Source organism: Aptenodytes patagonicus, chromosome 6 (assembly GCF_965638725.1).
Source record: "Aptenodytes patagonicus chromosome 6, bAptPat1.pri.cur, whole genome shotgun sequence".
In the NCBI taxonomy this organism is placed as follows: Eukaryota; Metazoa; Chordata; class Aves; order Sphenisciformes; family Spheniscidae; genus Aptenodytes; species Aptenodytes patagonicus.
Genome location: NC_134954.1, coordinates 70,526,341 through 70,548,274, shown reverse-complemented (window position 1 = coordinate 70,548,274; position 21,934 = coordinate 70,526,341). Strand labels below are relative to the sequence as shown.

Genomic DNA, 21,934 nt, shown 5'->3' with positions numbered 1-21,934 from the left:
CATGGAAGAAAGTTTGTCTTACTTTGGGAACAAACTGTGGCATGGTTTTTTGTTTGGTTTTTTTTAAGTTATCACAACCCAAACTAGAGAGGAAGTTCACAGAAATGAATAAGCAATCTCTCCACTTACTTCACACTTCAACAAAAATAAGCAACTCATACACACTATTCTTTGCTTTAAAAGAAGCAGATATTTGACATACTTGGCAGATTACTCAAAGTTATGTAAACAACCATGCTTCCTTGCTAGGGAAGAAGGTAGATATTTACTGAACATAATGGTTGCATGGTTACCTATGTTCCTCTGCGTTATCTGACAGGGGACACTTAAAATGAGTTTATACGAAGTCTTGAAGTTAGATATTGATGCTGGCGCATAGAACGGCTTTACACTCTATTTGATTTTATTGCATTAAGTCATTATGTTTGGGCACAGTGCTTATCTCCGTTTTCCTATTTCCCGTTTTATGTTCTCTGCAGTGTATGCTAAGAAAAATTAATAATTATTTGAACCTTGCTAATGCTTATCTACCACTAATTAATTGCAGGTAGTCTACAATGGAAAAGATTTGAATCATCCTTTTGGACTCTCGCATCATGGAAATTATATATACTGGACAGATTATATGAATGGGTCAATTTTCCAGTTGGATCTGGTTACAAGGAATGTGACACTGTTAAGAAGTGAGAGACCACCTTTGTTTGGGCTCCAGATTTATGATCCACGTAAACAGCAAGGTATTTATAACATACGATCTCTCCAAAGGTCTGTTATAAAAGGTTATTCTCCCTTACAGTCTCCTAGTATTTTGCGGTGACTAGATGAACAACAACAGAAAAAAGAATATGACTCATGGCATGAGAAAGATGTTTCAATCCATTGATGTTGAAATTGATCATCTCCTACTTACTAGGAAGTGAATCATGGTATTATACCTGTCTGAATTTCTTCTGTGTATTTACACTGCCTTTATTGCCATTTTTCTTGTGTGTCAAAGAGATACTGTGAAAGTATAAAACAGAATAGATAATATATACACATTGGCTCATAAACATAAAACATATTATTGCATTTACCTTTTCTTAAATAAGATCATAGATCCTGTCTGTCTTTTCCTTTTTGTAATTTTCTCCCCCATCTTGGTACATCAGCACCGCAGGACTTAATCTCCTGAAAGGACATGGTGCTGTTACACAGAATCAGAGTAAGTGGCCTTTGAGAGTAGTGGAAAAATCCATGATTGTTGTTACCTATATCAGTAGAGAAATGTGATAAAGGCCATAGGTTTGCACGCATGGAGTTTAGAAAATGCGATTGCTACTCTACAGGTAAACTTACAAATGTATTTTACTGAAGAAAACTTTGGAATCCATTTACTGCATGCAGTGTTCACATGAGCTGTTGAATGTTTGCTCTCTTTAATGGAAACAGTTCTGGTTAATGTCTGCTACCAAACATGAAACTGGACAGCAGGAATTAGTATAAATAGAATACCGTTTAAAAGATGACCGTATTAAATATTAATGTCTACAGATCTCATTAATCTCTATAGATCATAATTTTTGACATGTAGAAGTGGAACATTTCCAGTTCAACAGTTCCTATAGAAAAACAGAGACACGAAAGGTGTTGGCAGTTCTGCTACATTTGATTCTGTACATGAACCAAAAAAGTAACAAAATGTAAATTTCACCATTTATCCAAATGCTACTTAGTACAGATAGAACGTTAAAATGTGTTGGTTAAAACCGGGTTTTTTTGGTTTGTGGGTTGTTTTTTTTTAAGTTTGCAGGACCTATTATGAGTACTTTGTCCCTGAGCATAAAGCCCAATTTTATTTTCACAGTACCATCACCTTCAGATCTGGATGTGGGTACGGTGTCTTGTTCATGTCTATTCTTAGCACTTGGAAGATTTGACTGTATCTCTGTCATTTGTAGTCAATGAATGGCTTAGAGAGCAACTGATAGAACTAGTGCAGGGTGGATAAAATCAAAACATTAGAAAAAGCGTTTAGCACTCAGATACACGGGAAATATTTAGCCTTTGTATTTGTTATAGGCATATATCTATATGCCAAATGTGTATATATACATTTCTGTGTGTGTATACAAAAATGATACATGTATATATGACAAGTATAGTGAATATTTTCCCTATATATACTGGCTAAATATTTTGCATAGGTTTATTTCAGAGGTTTTATATACCATACATACTACATAGGTTTTTTTATTGTTTTTCTTCTGTCTAGTCTTACCGGGTTTTTTTCTGTTCAGCAAAAAAACAACTGGTGATTTACCAAGGGAAGAAGCAGTTTAGTTTTCAAAATGGTGCTAAAATATAAAATGGGAAGTGCATATGTGTATAGGCAAAATACTTGGCATGTAATAACTGCATGTATAGGGTTGTTTAATTTTATGTTTCATTTTAAAATTTACTGTATTTGAAGACTTAGATATGTAGTTAATATTCTTTGGAGAAGACAAAGACTTCTCTATCTAAAAATACGTCTTCCAGTTTGTTTTTCCTTGGGAAAACCACTTTTTACAATGTCTCACTTAACCATCTGAGGCCCTACTGAAAAGCTTAGTGATTTTCTTTACAGCAGGTTAATATGAAGTTTTCCCTTTCCTGCTGAATTATATTTTTAGATGTCCAGATAGGCTTTCTTAGGGAAAGCCATTGCAATTAATACTTGATTACAGAGTGCTGAGGTCCAGCCAGCCAACTGGTAATTGGTTTTATGAGTATGGAGGCAATGCTGAAAGTTTCTCCTTTCTGATATTATAACATCTAAATTTTCAATACCTAAACCAAACTGTAGTATGTCAAGGTCATTGTAACAGTGCGCCTCTTATCACAGATGCTTTTCAGGGACTCTCACTTCCAAAGTCATGTAAATACATAGTGTGTTTGGGGTGTTTTGTTGGGTTTGACCTTTTTTTTTGAGGCAAAATCTGCCCCCAAATCTACCCTCACGTTGGCCAAATTTCAGAATACTTGAGCTGTGTCTGCTAAGAGAGGATGTTGTGATTGCTTTAAATACTTAGTACTTCTGCTGCTTTATTCAGTACTCAGAAAGTTGTTTTATTTTTAGAAAAAATGGAAATTTAAAAATGAATGCAATTGCTATTAGCTTCTAAATAAGCTAACACCAGAGACAGAAGACTAAAATATTCTCTCTTAGACATTTTTAGCTGAATGAGCTTAAATCTTGAGAAGGAGAATTTGGCTTATTAATGCATTCTTTGTTTGAAATTGCAATTGGAATTTTGTAAGTGAACTGCAGCCTTTAGGATCTTCCCTTTTTATCATGCTCAGTGAGGTAGATCTTGCATTGTTCCTAAAGGAGCACAAGCATTTATTTTAAAGAAAGCGAAGCTAATTTTTTTCTTTTTTCTTTTTTTTTTGGGGGGGGGGGTGTGCTTCTTCTAAAAGAGCAAGATCGAGGCTGAATCATGTGGTACAGAGAAGACCATAGTAGTTTATTTTATGGTATGAGTTATATTTTATAGCTTATGCACACGTACCTTATAAAATATTTGCATCTGATATTTTAAGGTTACTGTTTTGATGCTGCTGTTATTGTCACTGTCTGCACAACCAGAAACCATGAGAATTTATTTTGGCGTAGTTGAACTGAGACTGGCATTTTTATTAGGAGACCTTTTACAGGATACTTGACTGTGCCAATCCTGCTTTGCTTAGTACTATGGGTAGCGACATTAAGCTTCTTTTGGTATCTCCTTAAGAAGAGGTGCTTTTCACTGTCTTTGTATCTCAAGAGGCATGATCCTTTTGCAGAGGAATGTTGTTTTTTTTTTTTCTTGCTTTCAGAGATTAGAATTCATCTTACTTTCTTAGGTGTAGTCTTTGGGTCTGTATGTGTCAGGAATACCTTAAAAAATGGGGAGGTGGTGGGAAGCATAGTAATCATAGGAGTTGGATTTACAGTCAGCATATGAAATTGCCAAGGCCTGCGGGTATTTCCACTGCTCTGAAAGGGGAGATTGCTATTCATATATAAGTAATTCTTGTGTAAGTCCATTTACAGCAGTTAAAATAACGTCTTTTGAAATCAGTTGATATTTTAACTCCTCAGATTGCAAAGAAGAGCTGCTTGAGCCCCAGGCTGCTGCTCTTCATCTGTGTAGTATGATCCTAAAAGTAGGCTTACACAACTTTAGCAGTACGTGAGGTTAGGTTTATGGGAAGGTACAAACATAAATGAATACTCATGAAAACATAGAAGTACAATAATTTCTAAGCAGCAATAAATACTTCACAGTATCTTTTAAATGACACGATTAAACAAATGCATATGGTTTCCATAATTTTTTTTTTTTTGAGAATGATGACTGAGAAGCAACTACCTTGTTGTTATAGCTCTGGCCTAATTTTTAGCAAATTAAAATGGAATGAGCCTAATTCAATCATCTGCAAGTGGCAGGGCAGCACCTGTTTTAAAAGCTAGCAAAAATATGAAAACTATATTAATAGCTTTGAAAGTAGTTCTAAAATTTTGGGAATATTTTAAGAACACCCATATAAAATAGCTGTTCTGAACAGCAGTCAAGGAAATTTGATTTCATAAATACTTGGTAGCTAAATAAGTTCCACAGCTTACTCACTAAAGAGACTTAACCTTTTTGTTATACTGCATTTCAGGAGACATTTTAGCCTAGGAGTGTCTTCAGCAAGACTGACAGGATTGAAGGTCTCTTTGCACCTTCAGGTTCAAGGCTTCCTTAAAGCTCCCTTTATAAACCAATTTATCTAGGATCTTGTTGCTTTAACTCTTGGTACTTGGTATTTTCCTTGTTTTCATCCTCTCTTTTATCACTTACTTAGCAAGTAACCTACTCTACTGTAGGTTGTCATCCCAATTATGAGGTTTAGTAGGAACGTTTCATCTTCAAGACAGACCAGTTGGCGTTGATCTAGTGTTTTACTTTTGATTTTATTTATTTTAGGCTTGCATTGGGCTTCAGAATCATCATGGGTTTTCAAAGTGTTTTCTATATTATTAAATAGTCTTTTATTCTATAGCCTATCCTTTTTTTAGTGATCTGACAAACTCATGTATATTCTTTAATTAAATAATTGCAAATCTCCTTGACTTGTGCTTTATAATTTTGGATTCACTGTTGAAGACTGTATTGTGGTTTGTTTGTTTTGGCAGCTTCTGATTTCTTAAATCTTTGTGTTAACTGGCATTCTTTGATTTGAATAATCATAGAATCATAGAATAGTTTGGGTTGGAAAGGACCTCTAAAGGTCATCTGGTCCAACCACCCTGCCCTGGGCAGGGACATCTTCAACTAGATCAGGTTGCTCAGAGCCCCGTCCAGCCTGACCTGGAATGTTGCCAGGGATGGGGCATCCACCACCTCTCTGGGCAACCTGCGCCAGTGCTTCACCACCCTCAGTGTAAACAATTTCTTCCTTCTGTCTAGTCTAAATCTACCCCCCTTTAGTTTAAAGCCATTCCCCCTTGTCCTGTCGCAACAGGCCCTGCTCAAAAGTCTGTCCCCATCTTTCTTACAGGTCCCCTTGAAGTACTGATAGGCTGCAAGAAGGTCTCCCCAAAGCCTTCTCTTCTCTAGGCTGAACAATCCCAACTCTCAGCCTTTCTTCAGAGCAGAGGTGTTCCATCCCCCTGATCATTTTCGTGGCCCTCCTCTGGACCCGCTCCAACAGGTCCATGTCTTTCTTATGCTGAGGGCTCCAGAGCTGGACGCAGTACTCCAGGTGGGGTCTCCCCAGAGCAGCGTAGAGGGGCAGAATCCCCTCCCTCGACCTGCTGGCCACGCTGCTTTGGATGCAGCCCAGGATACAATTGGCCTTCTGGGCTGCGAGCGCACATTGCTGGCTCCTGTCCAACTTTTCCTCCACCAGTCCCCCCAAGTCCTTCTCAGCAGGGCTGCTCTCCATCCCTTCATCGCCCAGCCTGGATTGATAGCGGGGGTTTCCCCGACCCAGGTGCAGGACCTTGCACTTGGCCTTGTTAAACCTCATGAGGTTCACACGGGCCCACTTCTCCAGCTTGTCCAGGTCCCTCTGGACAGCATCCCGTCCCTCTGGCGTGTTGACCGCACCACTCAGCTTGGTGTCATCTGCAAACTTGCTGAGGGTGCACTTGATCCACTGTCTGTGTCACTGATGAAGATATTAAACAGTACGGGTCCCAATAAGGACCCCTGTGGGACGCCACTCGTCACCAGTCTCCATCTGGACATTGAGCCATTGACCACTACCCTCTGGATGTGACCATCTAATCAATTCCTCACCCACCGGACAGTCCACCCATCAAATCCACACCTCTCTAGTTTAGAGAGAAGGATGCTGTGGGGGACCATGTCAAAGGCCTTACAGAGGTCCAGATAGACGACACCTGTAGCCCTTCCCATGTCCACTGATGTAGTCACTCCATCATAGAAGGCCCCTAGGTTAGTCAGGCAGGACTTGCCCTTGGTGAAGCCATGCTGGCTGTCTCGAATGCCCTCCCTGTCCTCCATGTGCCTTAGCATAGCTTCCAGGAGGATCTGTTCCATGATCTTCCCAGGCACAGAGGTGACACTGACTGGCCTGTAGTTCCCCGGGTCTTCCTTTTTTCCCTTTTTAAAAATGGGGGTTATGTTTCCCCTTTTCCAGTCAGTGGGAACTTCACCGCACTGCCACGACTTCTCAAATACGATGGATAGTGGCTTAGCAACTTCATCCGCCAGCTCCTTCAGGACCCGCGGATGGATCTCATGGGGTCCCATGGACTTGTGCACCTTCAGGTGCCTTAGATGGTCTCGAACCTGATGTTCTCCCACAGTGGGCGGCTCTTCATTCTCCCGGTCCCCGCCTTTGCCTTCTGCAGCTTGGGCAGTGAGGCTCGAGCACTTGTCAGTGAAGACCGAGGCAAAAAAGTCATTGAGGACCTCAATGAAAGTACAAGTACCACAGTGGCTTCCCACAGCATTCTGTGTTAATTATTTTTAACAAATTTATCTGAAAGTTCAGTGGGGTTTTAATGGACTGTAGAACACATTTGCTTCTAAGAAGTGATGTATGGTGGGTCAGAAAAAAGTCTGGGAATAGATTATTATGAAACGCTCGAGGACTGTATTGCAAGACATATTGAGGTACATCTTAAAACTTGAAAATTTTAAGTTATTTGCTGGTTATCTGATGTTCATTTCATAATTTGAAAAAGTTTCCCTGCACATGGAGGTATGGCTCTGACAGGACAGTTTAATATGCATGTGGGTAGCTACCTCTATGAGAACTTAATATTATATTTTCTATGAAAAGAGAAGTGATAGTGCTTTGAGGAGACGGAATTGCATGGAGTCTGTTTTAACCCAGGAAGTTGATGAATGCTTTGTACACCTAAAAAGGAGGAGCAGAGGAAGGAACACCTGCTTTTTACTAGGACAGGAAGATGAAAAAAAGTAGTTTTAATTTAAAGTTTCAGCAGACGTGAAGTTTTATAGCTTGATGTTAACAGAGCTTTGACCATGAGAAGTTGAATGCCCTCAGCAGTGCATATCTAAGCAATTGGGTGATGACCAAAGTGACACAAACAGAAATTGTAACATTTGCTTCAGTGGGCTTTGGTTTTATGTCTGCTGGCCTAAGAAGTGAGGTATTGAGGATGCAGCAGTCCTTGGTAGATGATTAAAACACCTGACAGCTGTCAGTACCTTCATGTTAACAGCGTACAGCTTTTGGGAAGAAACAATAACACAGAAAAAGAAGGCAGAGAAATAGCAGATGTGTGCAGAAGAGTAGTGGAATATTCACCTTATATTCTGTCTGCCGTAGATCTCATTCTACTTTTAATTTGTGTTTCCTTTCTCTTTTTTCTTAGTCTGCATTTGTAGTCACGTTGTTTTAACATGTGCAGATGCCAATATACTTCAGAACATTCCTTTATATACTGTTTAATTTCTTAAAACTACTTTGTGCACGTAGCTGCCTCATATTAAATATTTTGTAGTATTTGCTTCTCATAAAAAAGGGAGATAGAATGTTGTGAGCTGATGGTGTAGTTGTTTTTTTTTATTCTTACAGGTTATTGCAACCTGTAACTAAAATTTTTTAAATATTGTAACCTGTAGTAAGCAAACTATGAGAATAATGTGTCCCTAAAATGAGAGGACAATAATTGTAAAAAATTCTTCATGTGCTTTCTAAAAAAAAAAAATTCTTCTAGTTCTACCATGGCTGTTAGTTTTAAAGTTGCTTTTTCTTTATTTTCACAGGTGATAACGCATGTCGTGTTAATAATGGAGGCTGCAGCACTCTTTGTTTAGCCATTCCTGGAGGCAGAGTTTGTGCCTGTGCTGATAATCAGCTTTTGGAAGAAAACAGTACAACCTGCATGAGTAAGAGTTTTGTTTGTTTTTTTTTTTTAAAGGATATCTGAGTTGATACTACTGTTAAGGGATCAAGTCAAATCTGAAAATAAAACAAGAAAGTGCAATCTCCTAGAGGCTTTTTGCAAAGACAAAGAAATATTCCTTGAATAAAGATTCTAATTGAAGACAGTTTATTAAATATAATAAAGATTTTTCAAAAAAGACAAAATATTAAGTACACAATATTTGAGGATAAAATGCATTGGAAAATATTTCAGAATGTCTGAAATGATAAAGCACTTAAATATTTCACTGACCTCTTTTGAAGACTATCAGAAATACGAGAAATTAATCTATATAATTATTGTATTATATTAAATCTGTATAAACTGGTTTCAGATTATTATATGGACTATGTATCTTAAATTGAAATCTGGCATAGAAAATGTTCATGCTGAAACTGTTCATAAAACATGTCAAACAGACATATTTATATATGATAGATTCTGACACAGACTATGCAAATTTCGCTGTCTTTTTTTGCATCTCTTCCTTGGATATCTTCATTGAAATGACAATTTAAAAAATTGTGTTAATAATAAAATGGGGGATCTTCAATTAAAAATAATAACTCATCAGATAATACAGGTATCTTTTAAAATGTTTAGACCTGATATTTGTCACTTACTCAAAATTAGCTTTTTTCTTTTTTTTTGTTTTTAATCTCATTGATCTATTTCTTGAAGTGTAGTGTGTAACACTTTATGTAGGTCTCCAGCAATAAGGCTAGTAGAGATGAGTAAAGCGTAAGGATTATTTCATAACATGATGAACACTATTGAGCTTGCAATTACCTTGAATTTGACCCGAATGCATGGCTGGCAGAGCCATCACTGTTGCTAAAGAAAACTATTTTTCTTTTTAGCAGAAAATACTGGAGGGTGGACTTCTCACTGGTAAGATGGAATGTAAGCATTAGGAAGAGAGGTTGGACACTTTCAGATCTGAATGAAGCAGGTTTCCTGCTTTTACCCCAACACACTTCATTGCCCGGCTCTTTCCAAGGACTTTGGTGTTCCTCATAGGGTCAGAGAGTGATGTGTGGTATTTACACATTAAGCATTCTGAACCTTATGTTGAGATATGTGTCTGTCTGGATTTATCAACAAGCTTGTAGCGTGCTGCGTAATTCTACCTCAGTAGAATTTTATCCTTTCTTCTTTGCCGAGTCTGTACCAGTGCATAATGCAGGTGTTGGAGTTGTTGTTTGGATACAAGAATCAGCTCTTCAGTAATCATTTTCTAGCGCTTTAACATGCACCAGAATTTGGTCTGTGTCTGTAAGAATATTTTCTTTTCACTGTTGATGAGTCATCGCAATATTTTAAACTGATATATTTACACTATCATCTAAGCACCAATTTAAAAAACAGTTTGAGTGCCATTCTGTTCTGAGTTCTTCCATTTATTAAAAATATATTACCTCAACCATACACTCAGATATGCATGCTGCTACAGGCTTCAGGTGGAATTACCTCAAATACGCAAAGTTTACTAAAAAATATTCTGAAGAGTGATAACAAGAATGTAGATGTAGTATTGTATTCTGTATGTATCAAGCTGATAAAATAGATGTGCTTCTTGGATATTTTTCCTAGTTAAACATGGAGAAGTGCTACCACAGTTGTGCAAAGCTGAACAGTTTCAGTGTAACAATAAGCGCTGTATCCAGGATCGCTGGCGCTGTGATGGGGATGATGACTGTCTGGATGGCAGTGATGAGCATTCTGAAATTTGCTGTATGTATGCTTTTACATTTTAACCCACAATTCATACTGTATTTTAAAGTCTGAGGGGAGCCAAACAAAAGCGATAATCCTTAAATCATTCATGTAAATCTTTCATTTTCTTCTTTTCCTGCATATAATAATAGTAGTCCTTTCAAATGACACTCGTGTACTCATTTCATAGCATAGTACAAAAGCAGTCGTCTTTTGTTTTTGACATTGTCATTTCTGATTCTTTAAATGTTGATATTTTTTTCTTTGTTTCCCACAATTGCACTTTTTTATATGGGTCGCGGGATAATTCAGGTTGGAAGAGGCCTCGGAATATCTCTAGTCCAACCTTCGCAAAGCAGGGCCAGCCTCACCTCAGCCTCTAGGAAGGTGATGGAGCAATTAGTCCTGGAAACCGTTTCCAAAGACATGAAGGACAAGAAAGTAATTGGGAGTAGTCAGCATGGATTTATGAAAGGGAAGTCGTGCTTAGCCAACCTCATAGCCTTCTACAGTGATGTGACTAGCTTGGTGGATGAGGGAAAAGCAGTGGATATTGTTTACCTCAACTTTAGTAAGGCTTTTGACGCTGTCTGCCATAACATCCTCATAAACCAGCTGACAAAGGAAGTGTTAGGTAAGTGGACAGTGAGATGGATTGGAAACTTTCTGAATGGCCAGGTCTTGGGGCTTGTGATCAGTGGCACAATGTTCAGCTGGAGCTAAGTCACTAGCAGGGTACCCCAGGGGTTAATGCTGGGGCCAGTAACCTCTTCATTAATGACTTGGACAGAGTGCACACTCGGCAAGTTTGCAGATGATATGAAGCTGGGAAGAGTGGCTCATGCACCAGATGAGTGTGCTGCCGTTCAGAGGAACCTTGACAGGCTGGAGAATTGGACAGAGAGGAATATGGTGAAATTCAGCAAGGAGAAATGTATCTGGGGAGGAGTAACTCCAGGCATCAGTATGTGCTGGGGGCCACCCAGCTACAAAGCAGCTTTGCAGACAAGGACCTTGGAGTCCTGGTGGGCAACAGACTGACCATTAGCCAGCAATGCACCTCATGACAAAGCAAGCCAGGAGCATCCTGGGCTGCTTTAGGAAGAGCGTCACCAGCAGGTTGAGGGAGGTGATCCTTCCGCTCTATTCAGCCCTGATGAGGTCGTATCTGGAGGACTGTGTCCAGTTCTGAGCTCCCCAGTACGAAAAAGAGGGGGACTTGCTGGGTTGAGTCCAGGAAAGGACCACTAAGATGGCACATCTGTCCCAGAAGTTGGGAGAGCTGGGATTGTTCAGTCTGGGGGGAAGGGAGGTCTCGGGAGGGATCTTACCGATGTGTATAAATACTTGATGAGAGAAGATGGAATGAAGAAGAGGGAGCCAGGCTCTTAGTAGTGCCCACTAGCAGGCCAAGAGGTAATGGACACAAATTGAAAAGCATGACATATTATCTGAACACAGGAAAACATGTTTTTTTTTACTGTGAGGATAGTCAAACACTGGAATAGATTGCTCAGAGAGGTTGTGGAGTTTCTGTCTGTGGAGATAACTTGAAATTTATATGGACATGGTCCTGGGAAACCTGCTCTAGTTGGCCCTGCTTGAGCAGGGGATGAGACTAGGTGACCTCAACAGGTTCCTTCCAACCTTAAACATTCCTGTGATTCTGTAATGTATTTCTTAAAAAAAACCAACAAAACAAACAAACCCCAAAAAACAAAACAGAAACAAACAAAAAAAACCCACAAACAAAAAAACCCCAACCCCCACACACACTTCCAGTTTTAAATTAGACATACTTTGTCTTTAAAAATACGGTTTTTCTAGAGCTGTATTTTTTTGCTGTAGAGGAGTCCCAATGTTGAAATGAAAAATAATAGAAAACATGCCAATTATGTATCTGTGTCATTCCTGGACGATACTTAGGTAGCCTGCTATAAAGTTAGGGTTGCAGCAGTGAAAATTCCTTTCCTTACTTGGTTTGTCACAATGCTATTTCTATCATTAGATCATTTCTCTAAACCAAATCTCCTTTACTGAAATGAAAATATGTTTTGGGGGGGGGTTGCTATCAGTTGTAGACATGAAGAACTGATACACTCTTCTACTGTGCGGCATTGTTCTATGTGCCTGAAAACTCTTATCATAGTCTCTCATTCTTATCTCTTTGAGACAAAGCAGCTCTAATCTGTTCTTTTTTTCCAGTGGATTATGGGGTTTTTTAGATTTCATTGCTCTTTCTGAACTTTGCCAACTGATCCTTGGGGTTGGATGTCCAAAACTGGATGTATGTACTTCCGCTGAGGCCTTTGTGAAGCTGGTTAGGCTGAGAGAATGTGTTTGTGAGGGTTGATAGTCCTGGTTATACATCCTTGGGTAAATCTTCCCTGCTTTGCACTGGCCTGATGTTGCTGATACGTACTGAGCTTGTGATCCTCTATAATGCATAGGTCGTCTTCTGTATGGCTGTTACATAGACAGTTTGGGTTTTTTCCTGCATTTATGTATTTTGATAGCTCCATGTAGTAGTCATGATTGATTTCAGTCCTAATTCTTTTCAAAACGTTTCTCCAGTTCTGAATTGTAGTGCTTACTCACATCTTACTTTAATACCAGGGATTCTTACACTTAAGTAAGGAGCTCAACTAATGAAGACAGTGAGAAAGAAAATCTTTTGGCATTTAAATTAGTGTAATTTAGACCAATTCATTGATCCAAGCTTGTAATTCTCAGAGGATTTATGCAGATATAAATGAAAACATAATCTGGTCCCAAATCTGTATGTGATATATAGTTTAAGTGGCCAGTATGATAACAGTAATCTCTTTTCAGCAGTTGCTATAGTAACTTCAACAGTTCTTTTTGACTTAGTCTGAAATATTTGCAGTTATGAATATAATACACACATGTTAATAAATATATAAGCAAAAACTTAACTACCATTTAAAACAATATCTGTCTAGCATTGAGCTCAGATTTTTAAAAAAAAGGTTTTCAAGTTTTAATTTTATTACATGGATGATACCAGTTTTGTTCTCCAGTCACATTGCAAACTAGGTTGCCTCATAAGTATTATGAGACTTGGAATACCTTTCTGCTCAGATTATTAATTAATCTTTACTTCCACTGTTCTTGCACCCTCCACACAAAACACTCATGAAGGGTTCATGTGCTATTGCTATAACACTCGCTCTGTGTTGTTTTCGATAGGAAGAATAGGTAGAAAGGTCAAAGATAAAAGCTACTGAAATGTCAAGGATAAGCCTGCAAGACGTCCTTTCATTTTAAATACCGTTTGTTTCCAGGTGGATGTTAAACATTAAAAAAGAGACTGTGGATGGCTGAGTAGGTGGAAAATAGCTTCAGATTATTTTTAACCCAGCATCTGAACTGTGTATAGTTTACTGCTCTTGGGTAGATCGAGATTAGGAAGATCTGCTGAAAATAGATCTTGTTATTAGCGTGAAAGAAGCAGATCATATATACTTACTACAGCTGCAAGAGCAGGCCAATAGTATTTACATAATTTCTGTGCTTTCAGACTTCATCCTTCCTATGGTATTTGGTAGCTAGCAAAAACATGTTTGTGAGATCCCTTATTCACTCTTGAATGCCAGATATTTTTGTCAGTTTTACAGTGTTGCATATTTCACTTTTTGACACCTACAATTACATGGTAAGTAAACAGCAGATCTGTATGCAGCCATTGACAGTAATGTGCGTCACTTTAGAAGCGTTTTATAACCTGCCCAAATCCCTACTCACTGTGCTATAATATTGTGGATATGCACTTAGCAACTTGCGTCAGTTCCCTTTGGTGTTTTCTTTCGTTTATACGTGCTTTGGTTTGCAAACCTCATCGCGTTGCTAAAATGTGATCGAGGAGATTTTTCTTTAAGGAAATAGCAACATTGTAAAATGCGGCTATCTTTTATGGCTTAGTAGTTAATAGAAGAGGATCTCCATATTGACACTAGGTTGATAGGAGACTCTTTACTATGTATTGTTTAATTTATGATTGAAGTACTGAAATATTTTTTAATTGACTGGTTTGCTGAACAATTTTTATGTCATGATGATTATATATATATACACATACAGGATACTAACTGCATCACCAGGGAATACCATTTAATGTATTATTTTCAGCTGTTTTTCTCCGATTATTTTCTTAGGAAAAAAACCTCTTTTTTTTCTCCCCAGTCAATCATAGTTGTCCTGATGATCAGTTTAAGTGCCAAAATAATCGCTGCATTCCCAAGAGGTGGCTTTGTGATGGAGCTAATGATTGTGGTAATAATGAAGATGAATCAAATAAAGCCTGTGCAGGTAAAGATTTTACTTGGCTCTGCATACAAGTTCACTAACTCCAGTTCCATAAACAGTTCAGGATTGCTCTGAACTGAACTGAACCAGTCTGCTACTAGTAATCTGATTATTGCCGTTCTAAATTAATTCAGATTTTGATGCTACTAAGGCTGGAATACAAATTATATTTTACTTAATCCTTATGCTTGACTGTGCTTTCCAAAGTAATTCAGCACTTAATCTATCCATATGGGTTGACTGTCTAAGCACTGCTTAGGTACAGACTTGTCCCTGCTAAATCTTTCTTGGCAGTTAGACTTTTGTTTCTTAAGATGCTGTGATGAGTGCCAGGTCACTAGTAAATTTTATTTTATGCTGACAAAAGCATAATTAGTTATTCAGTTTCCCCTTGGTAGCTGGAAATTGTTTTCATTTGTAAGTTATTAACTCTGTAGTGGATTTTTAAGGAAATACCAAGATGAAGATTGTTTACTTATTCCACTGCAATAAATCATGGCGTTCCAAATCTGTCCTTTGCTTGTATGGAAGTGATGTTTAGTGCCTGTCGGTAGAGTACGCTAAACAATCATTAAATATCTGGTATACAGAATATCGGCCATCAATAAGCTGATGACTATTTTAAACTGAAATGCAGTGATAGACAGCATACATTGTATATTAAAATATTCCTTGAACTCATTTTCCTTGATTTAAATTTTCATACGTGTAATAACCTGTGCTGGTTGTTACTTGTGCGGTTTGGCTAAAAGCAGTCTAGCACAAATGCAGACCTATAGTGTCCATATCGCCTCTACAGTATTATTGTGGATTGTAATACATCTTGATATCCTTTGCTATTCAACTGTTTGCTTGTAGGATAGAGTCTGATTTGAAGACCGTATTTTGCATCCCTGTGTCAGTTGGCTGTGGGTTGAATTTTGTAGTCTTGTTTTCCCTTTTGTTCCTGCAGTGGCAAACGCTGTTCATGTTTAAAAAAATACTTTTTTGAAATATTTTAAACTTCTTTTCTTCTACTGTATTTTGGGCTATTTCTATGAAGAAAAAGGAAAATGGTAATTGAGAATAGCAAATGAAGAAATATTCTTTTGATTATTGGGGTTTCTGATGTATCAGTCATTTTTTTTAAAGTGTGGAATCACATATAGATGAACTCTAAAAGCCTAAATTTGGAATCAAAATCTGTGTCGCTATCGCTGTCATTGTAGTTATGGGTTCACATTTTGAATAAACAAAATTATAAGTAATGTCAGTTTTATAAGTTAGATTTTTATTCAAGTTTTACTGTTCATCAGCTTTCAAAGTAATTTCTTGTAGTTACATAGCATGGTTTCTTTTAGTGATCTTTATTTCTTCAGAAGAAAGACGTACATCGTTTCCTTTAATGGATCATTACAGTTGCATATTTGCAAAGGCAAAGATTCTAAGAACAGTGAGACCAGGCACATCACACGCGTGGTATATTACCATTTTTCTGTGTAAATATGAATCTCACTAGATCTTTGTTTATGTTATGAAACACAATTTGTTAATATTCCAATTTTAAGTTAGACATTTTTATGCCCTGATTTTTGTTTACTTCAACTGTAGCGCTAATGTTACTTTATCAAACATTAATGCTCTTCTACCACCTAGTTTTGTATAATTACATATAAAACTTCATGTTCTCGTATGTTGAAGAAACCACTAGGAATTCTACATAACAGAGGTAGAACACAGTCCTGCAGATGACCTCAATTTTCTCTGAAATCAAAGGAGGTGAATGATCAGGTAAAATGTGCGGCAGGCCAGGAGATGCCCTCCAGACTTGCAACTTCTCCATACAGACATGCACCAAGAGACCTAACAGATTTAGTCCATTTCCCTTGCATTTTTGGAGTGTTTTGTCTTGACAGCAAGAACGTGTCAGGTTGACCAATTTTCGTGTGGAAATGGACGCTGTATTCCGACATCATGGCTATGTGACAGGGAGGATGACTGCGGAGATGAAACCGATGAAATGACATCCTGTGGTATGTAAATTTTCTTTTGGGGGAAAAAAGTACAATTACTCTATAAAAGGTTAAACATATAAGGACCTCTTTTCACGTGAACCAACGGATAGAAAAGGTATGAGGGGCCTTTTTGTTTTTATATGAACTGATAATCTTTCTGAAATGGCAAATATAATTTATGTGGCTAATAAATAAACCCAAAGCAAAGGCTGCATTTTCTATTAATGAGTTTTTAACTACAATACCAAATATGCAGATCAGTCAATGCTTTTCTAATTTACAGCCCATTATCAAATACTGACACCCTCAAAATTTGGTGTTTATCTCAGCCGCATACCTCTTCACATGGGCCCCCTCAGCATATGCTAGAAGTCAATAAAATCAGGCTGTTTCAAGTCTGAACAGAAGGATATTTTGATGTTGTATTTTGCAGAAAAAATCAGTCTTTCTCGGTTATATCATGAGAGAGTAGCAGCAGCTCTGCTGACTGCTGCTTTACTGAGATACTGCAAAGAGAGGTGCACTCTCTCTAATCAGCTGCTTCCAAACAATTAAGGTTTTTTGTAAGTCAGCATGACTGCCTTCATCTGTTTGGCAGGTTACAGGTAACTGCTGTGAGTCTGAGAGCAAAAGGGTCAATGAGCTGTCTGCAAAATATTGTATCAGGTTGTTCCCTGTTTACAAGGTAATATCTGTGATATTATTTGACTTACTAATATGAATTAGTAAGTGTGTCGCAATATAATAGAATATGTTTCTGAAATGACTTTTCAAGAGTTTTCAAGAAAGAATGCTGCCTGATTATTTTAGTAGTGTCAAACATGAAGTGCCAGGTTGTGCACAAAAAAATTAAAATCTGAAGTGTACTTGTTAGGATACTTAGTAATTAGACCTGTATTCTTCTCAGTTATAGCTGATGTTCTAACTTGATTCGCTGTTATAAAAATATATTCTTTCTTAATCAAAATCAAGCTATGAAAGCAATGTAGTTGATAAAACATTACTTTTTTTTTTTGCTGTTTTGAAACTTCTTACTGCTGTAAACCTTTTCAGTAGAGTTGTTAGAGTTCTATTACTGATAGCAGTTTTTCTGCAAAAATCTCAATACCTGTGAAGGACTTGCAGTGGAGAGCAAGAGAAAAATACAAAGTAAATGCATAAATGAAAGTCATGGGCTGATGCCATGATGCCCTGTGTTCCATAAACATAAATCCCCAGGACCTCAATCGCCAGCGAATCTATGGAAGGCAACATGTCGGATCCACTCAGTAAATTCTGTTCATCCATAATCCCTTAAGTTAGTTTAATTTTGAATTATTCGTGACTGGCAACCAGCTAATACCCATTAGTTGAGTTTACATTGTTACTTTTTAAGTCCCTACGTAATTATCAGCATCTCCTCCTTCTATAGCTACATTCAAGATTTCTCAGGATTTTTACGAGTAAATAGTTGTTACGTTTCCTGGAATATTCACCTGCTTTCTCTTGTCTTATTTCTTACTGCTTTCTTCCTCTTTCTTCTTTTAATAGTGATATAAACCAGTAAAAAAGAATGCTAATTTTATATTGAGAGTAATTGATATCTGATCAGTTACTTCAAAATAGATTTAATAAAATCTAAGCCATAATAAAATCATTATGTGAGTGAAAATGAGAATATTATTAAGGTAGTTTTCTAACTGCCATGCTTCAAATCAGGTAAGTTCTGTTGTGTCCAGAGGTAGAATAGGTGATCCCAGTGGACTCACTGTATTTTGCAGTCTCTGAAATTATAACATTCTGTGTCACGGTACAGCATGGCACTTGGTGCTAGAATAGTTCATCTGGCTAGCTGTACCTTGTGTTCTTAGACACCTTATAAGTATACAGATGTTAATGTCATCTTTTTTCATTTCTTCCCATGTGTTTTGTATGGTATCCTGTCAGCTGCTCTGGAATATTTCTTCAGATCATTTAATCAGCATTTATTTCACCTGCCCTTTTTCAGTTTGGCCAAACTTTACATAGGTTTCATGTTTTAGAATCTTGTTTGTTTATTCTCGAGCACTGTGGTTGTGCATACGTGTCAAATATTTCATTTTTCATTCTGCCTTATAACTTGATGGCTAATGGGCACACTAATGGCGTTTATTTAGCTATTCTATTTATTGGTATATATTTTTTTTTCTACGAAGCAGTTTAAAATTCTTCTTGTAATTGCAAGTTTTTGTATTAAAAATAAAATCATGGTTTGCTTTTTGTTATCATTACAAATCATTGATTTTTAACTGCACCAGTCTCCAGCTATGAATAACTTTTGGCTCCTATTGATTCAAGAACTTAAGCATACACATATTGGTGTATAGCTGGGGTGAGCAGGACTGGAAGGATGATGCAGTATCATAATGCATACACTTTTTCTTAAGATACAACCAGATTTACTAAGAAGCAGGATATTTCCAAAGACGATTTGAAAAGAGACTCTCCTTATTTTTCTACTGCTTTCCTAAAGGAAACAAGACTTGTGGTTATTTTTTGTGTCCATCTGTTTATCGGTTCGTTATCATACCACTTGGACTCAATAACAGAAGGGTAACAGAAGTATCAGAGAACCGGAGCTTGTACAAGACTGCTGAATAGCAGAGAGAAATGAGATTGGTGTCCACGCTGTGGAGAGACTTCACTGTGAGCTCAAGAGGCACCTTTCTCGTTTTGTCTGTCTGCAGAGCAATCAGCGCAGGCAGGGCTGTGAATCAGCTACAGCATGCGCATCTCTGCTGCAAAACAGGGAAAGGAAAGGAGTACTGGGGAGACCGTAGGCACAATAAGGGCAAGTATTGCACCTAGGATGCGAGAGGGAGCTGTGGATGATGGTGGAAGCTGGGGCTATGAGAAGCAAACACTGGAGATACTGCAAAACATCCTTGGAAAGACTGTGGTGGGCTGAGAATCATGAGATGGGGGGTGGTGGTGGTGAGGGTAATCACAATTCATTTTAGTTAGCTTCTGTTTCTTTATACAGGTCTTGGCTAGACAGATGAGCATAAAGAAAATAAAGTCGTGAAGACATTCATGTATTGAAAGGGGGAAAATTACATTTAATATATGTGTTAAATTTGTGGAAAAATTATTGACCAGCTAAAAAGCGAAACAAAAAATTGCTTTCAGCTTTGCTTGAAGAACATAAGGCGTATATTGTAGCTAAGTACCATCATAGTTGCACATCTCCATTATTTTTCTTGGAACAGATTTTTGTTGTCACTGTAATGTGTTCCCCCAAGGAAAACAGCTTTTTTTATTTAACAACAAAAAAAAACTTTCTAGGAGTAATTGACAGTGTTGTCATCAATGTTAACTTTTCTTCCCACCCTTTTCTGTGTTGAAGCAGAATAATCACTTCAGTCTTACGACGTTCTTGGTGATCTCTACATTTTAGTATTTGATGCAGCTGGTTTGGTTTGGTGCTTCATGCATGACTTCTTTTAAGCCAAAACTTTCCCTGAGTTTCTGGTTTAAAAAAAAAAAAAAAAGAAGCTTTCAAATTGACTTTAAACATTTTCTAGACCAAAGACGGCAAGAGAGAGCAAACCCAAGTCAGAAATTCATTGACTTCAATGACTATTTCAATTCTTGTCCTAGGGAAATTTCACGTTTACATGGCATGTTTTAAAAGTTTAGAAAAACTCTTCAGTTCTAATTACATGGCCTAATTCTCAAAATCTTTGTGAAGTTTAGCTTTGTCGTCTCAGTTGTAACAACACTAGAACAACCCAATGTAGTTAGAGCAACCTAATGAGGAATACACTTGGAGAGTTGTTATAATCTTGGGCGGTTTTGGTGTGGCTGACAGGACTATGCACCATTTTGGATGTTTCTGTTGCATTTAGGATGTACCATGTAGGAACTTTCAACCTGAAATCCTTCAGTGAAGGACAAACGTGCCTTTAAGTAGCAGGTCAGGCAGATTGTTCACATTGTCATCTTGGTTTGCATTAGGTATCAGTTACTGAGAGGTGTCTTATTCTCTTGATGGTCTGTATAGAGAATTTAGGCTGCAAAAAAAAAAGCAATCCAAAAGCAATAAGGATGCTTTTGAATCAAGTAAGACTTTCAGATTGTTTCCTACGAATTGCCAGATTTTGTAAAGTAGATCTTGTATTTTCCAAACTGAATGAGTACAAGCACCGTTTAACATGTCAACAGTATGAATGCACGCACCTAGCAATGTCACTGGTTTTAGAAGAAAAAGAAGTCTGAAAAAATTCAAGTTGTTCTATGCAAAACATATCAGACAACTATAAAAAAAATCTCTGTGTGTAATATAGATGAGTCTCTAGTTTATGAATGATATTGTCTCAGTTTTCTACTACTTTTACTGGAATGCTTGGAGGAAATGATTGTAAATACTGACTTTTTAATTTTGGGTTTTATTATGTCAGTGTACAGTAACTTTATTTCTTGACTGTTTTTTTGCTTGGTAAGCAACCTTCTCATTTTATAGTCTTCCGTTTCCTGTCTTTTACTGGCAGTATTACCGCAATTGGGGAACTTTTTTTAATATAAATAAAAACATTGAAAATATGGTTTGTATCAGTCATCAAGCTATAATTAATCGTAAATGTTAGCATGCTCAGTGGCAAAGACAGCCCTGGTCTGATGGGAATATAGGCCCATGTCATATGACACAGAATAATGCATTTCAGTGGTCCATGTCAAGGAAGGATAGGGTTTGGACTTGTATTTACAGTTAAAAGCCTTTTTATCCTCTCTTTTTGGTGTCTCACCTTTTTCTCCTTTCCAGATTAAGTACCTGGCAGGTGCAAATGTTTGATACAATACACTTGTGTAATTTATGCGTATAGGAGGGTGGAAGAATATTACTGAAGAGGATATACATTAAATAGTTTTTATTTCTTTTTGAACGCTTTCACAGAATTCCCAACGTGTGAGCCACTAACTCAATTTATATGCAAAAATGGAAGATGCATTAGCAGCAAATGGCTCTGTGATTCAGGCAAGTATCAAGTGTTCCATATCTGAAGTGAATATGGTAGACATTACATAAATATTTCTTTGATACTCACTCTTTTTTTCTGAGACTGATATTGCCAGTTTGGCTGGTAAGTGGTCAGAGAATAAATACAATATTTTTAAATTACTGACCTGACCTAGAAAGCAGCAAAATTGGAGCTTCATATAAGGGATGATGCAGTGGATATAGTAATAGTTACAAATAGTATATTCTGTAGAATGAACTGTGATGTAATTTTTCATTATTTATTAAAAAAAAAAAAGCTAAGCTATCGCATATGAAAGTATTTTTTACTTTTAGAAAACAAAATAATTCCAGTGACCAAAATACCTAATTTTTCATTCATTGTGGGCAAGTTCAATTTAATAAATAGTATCTCTCAGGAGGGAAGGCCAGGAAGACTTTACAACGTAGTTATTTCTTTTGTCTGAAAGAACACATTTTTGAATGACAGCTGTTCAAATGAAT

General features: G+C 37.3%; 1 protein-coding gene across 3 annotated transcripts in view; it reads left to right on the top strand.

Annotated features, from left to right (window-relative positions):
* LRP1B (LDL receptor related protein 1B) overlaps positions 1-21,934 on the top strand; it is a 780,133-nt gene that overhangs the window by 486,116 nt on the left and 272,083 nt on the right. For all 3 annotated transcript variants that reach the window (XM_076343117.1, XM_076343116.1, XM_076343115.1), the window contains 6 exons: positions 548-737; positions 8,259-8,381; positions 10,013-10,153; positions 14,339-14,464; positions 16,357-16,473; positions 21,368-21,448. In XM_076343117.1, the coding sequence (XP_076199232.1) occupies positions 548-737; positions 8,259-8,381; positions 10,013-10,153; positions 14,339-14,464; positions 16,357-16,473; positions 21,368-21,448 (778 nt within the window). The remainder of the gene's footprint in view (positions 1-547; positions 738-8,258; positions 8,382-10,012; positions 10,154-14,338; positions 14,465-16,356; positions 16,474-21,367; positions 21,449-21,934) is intronic.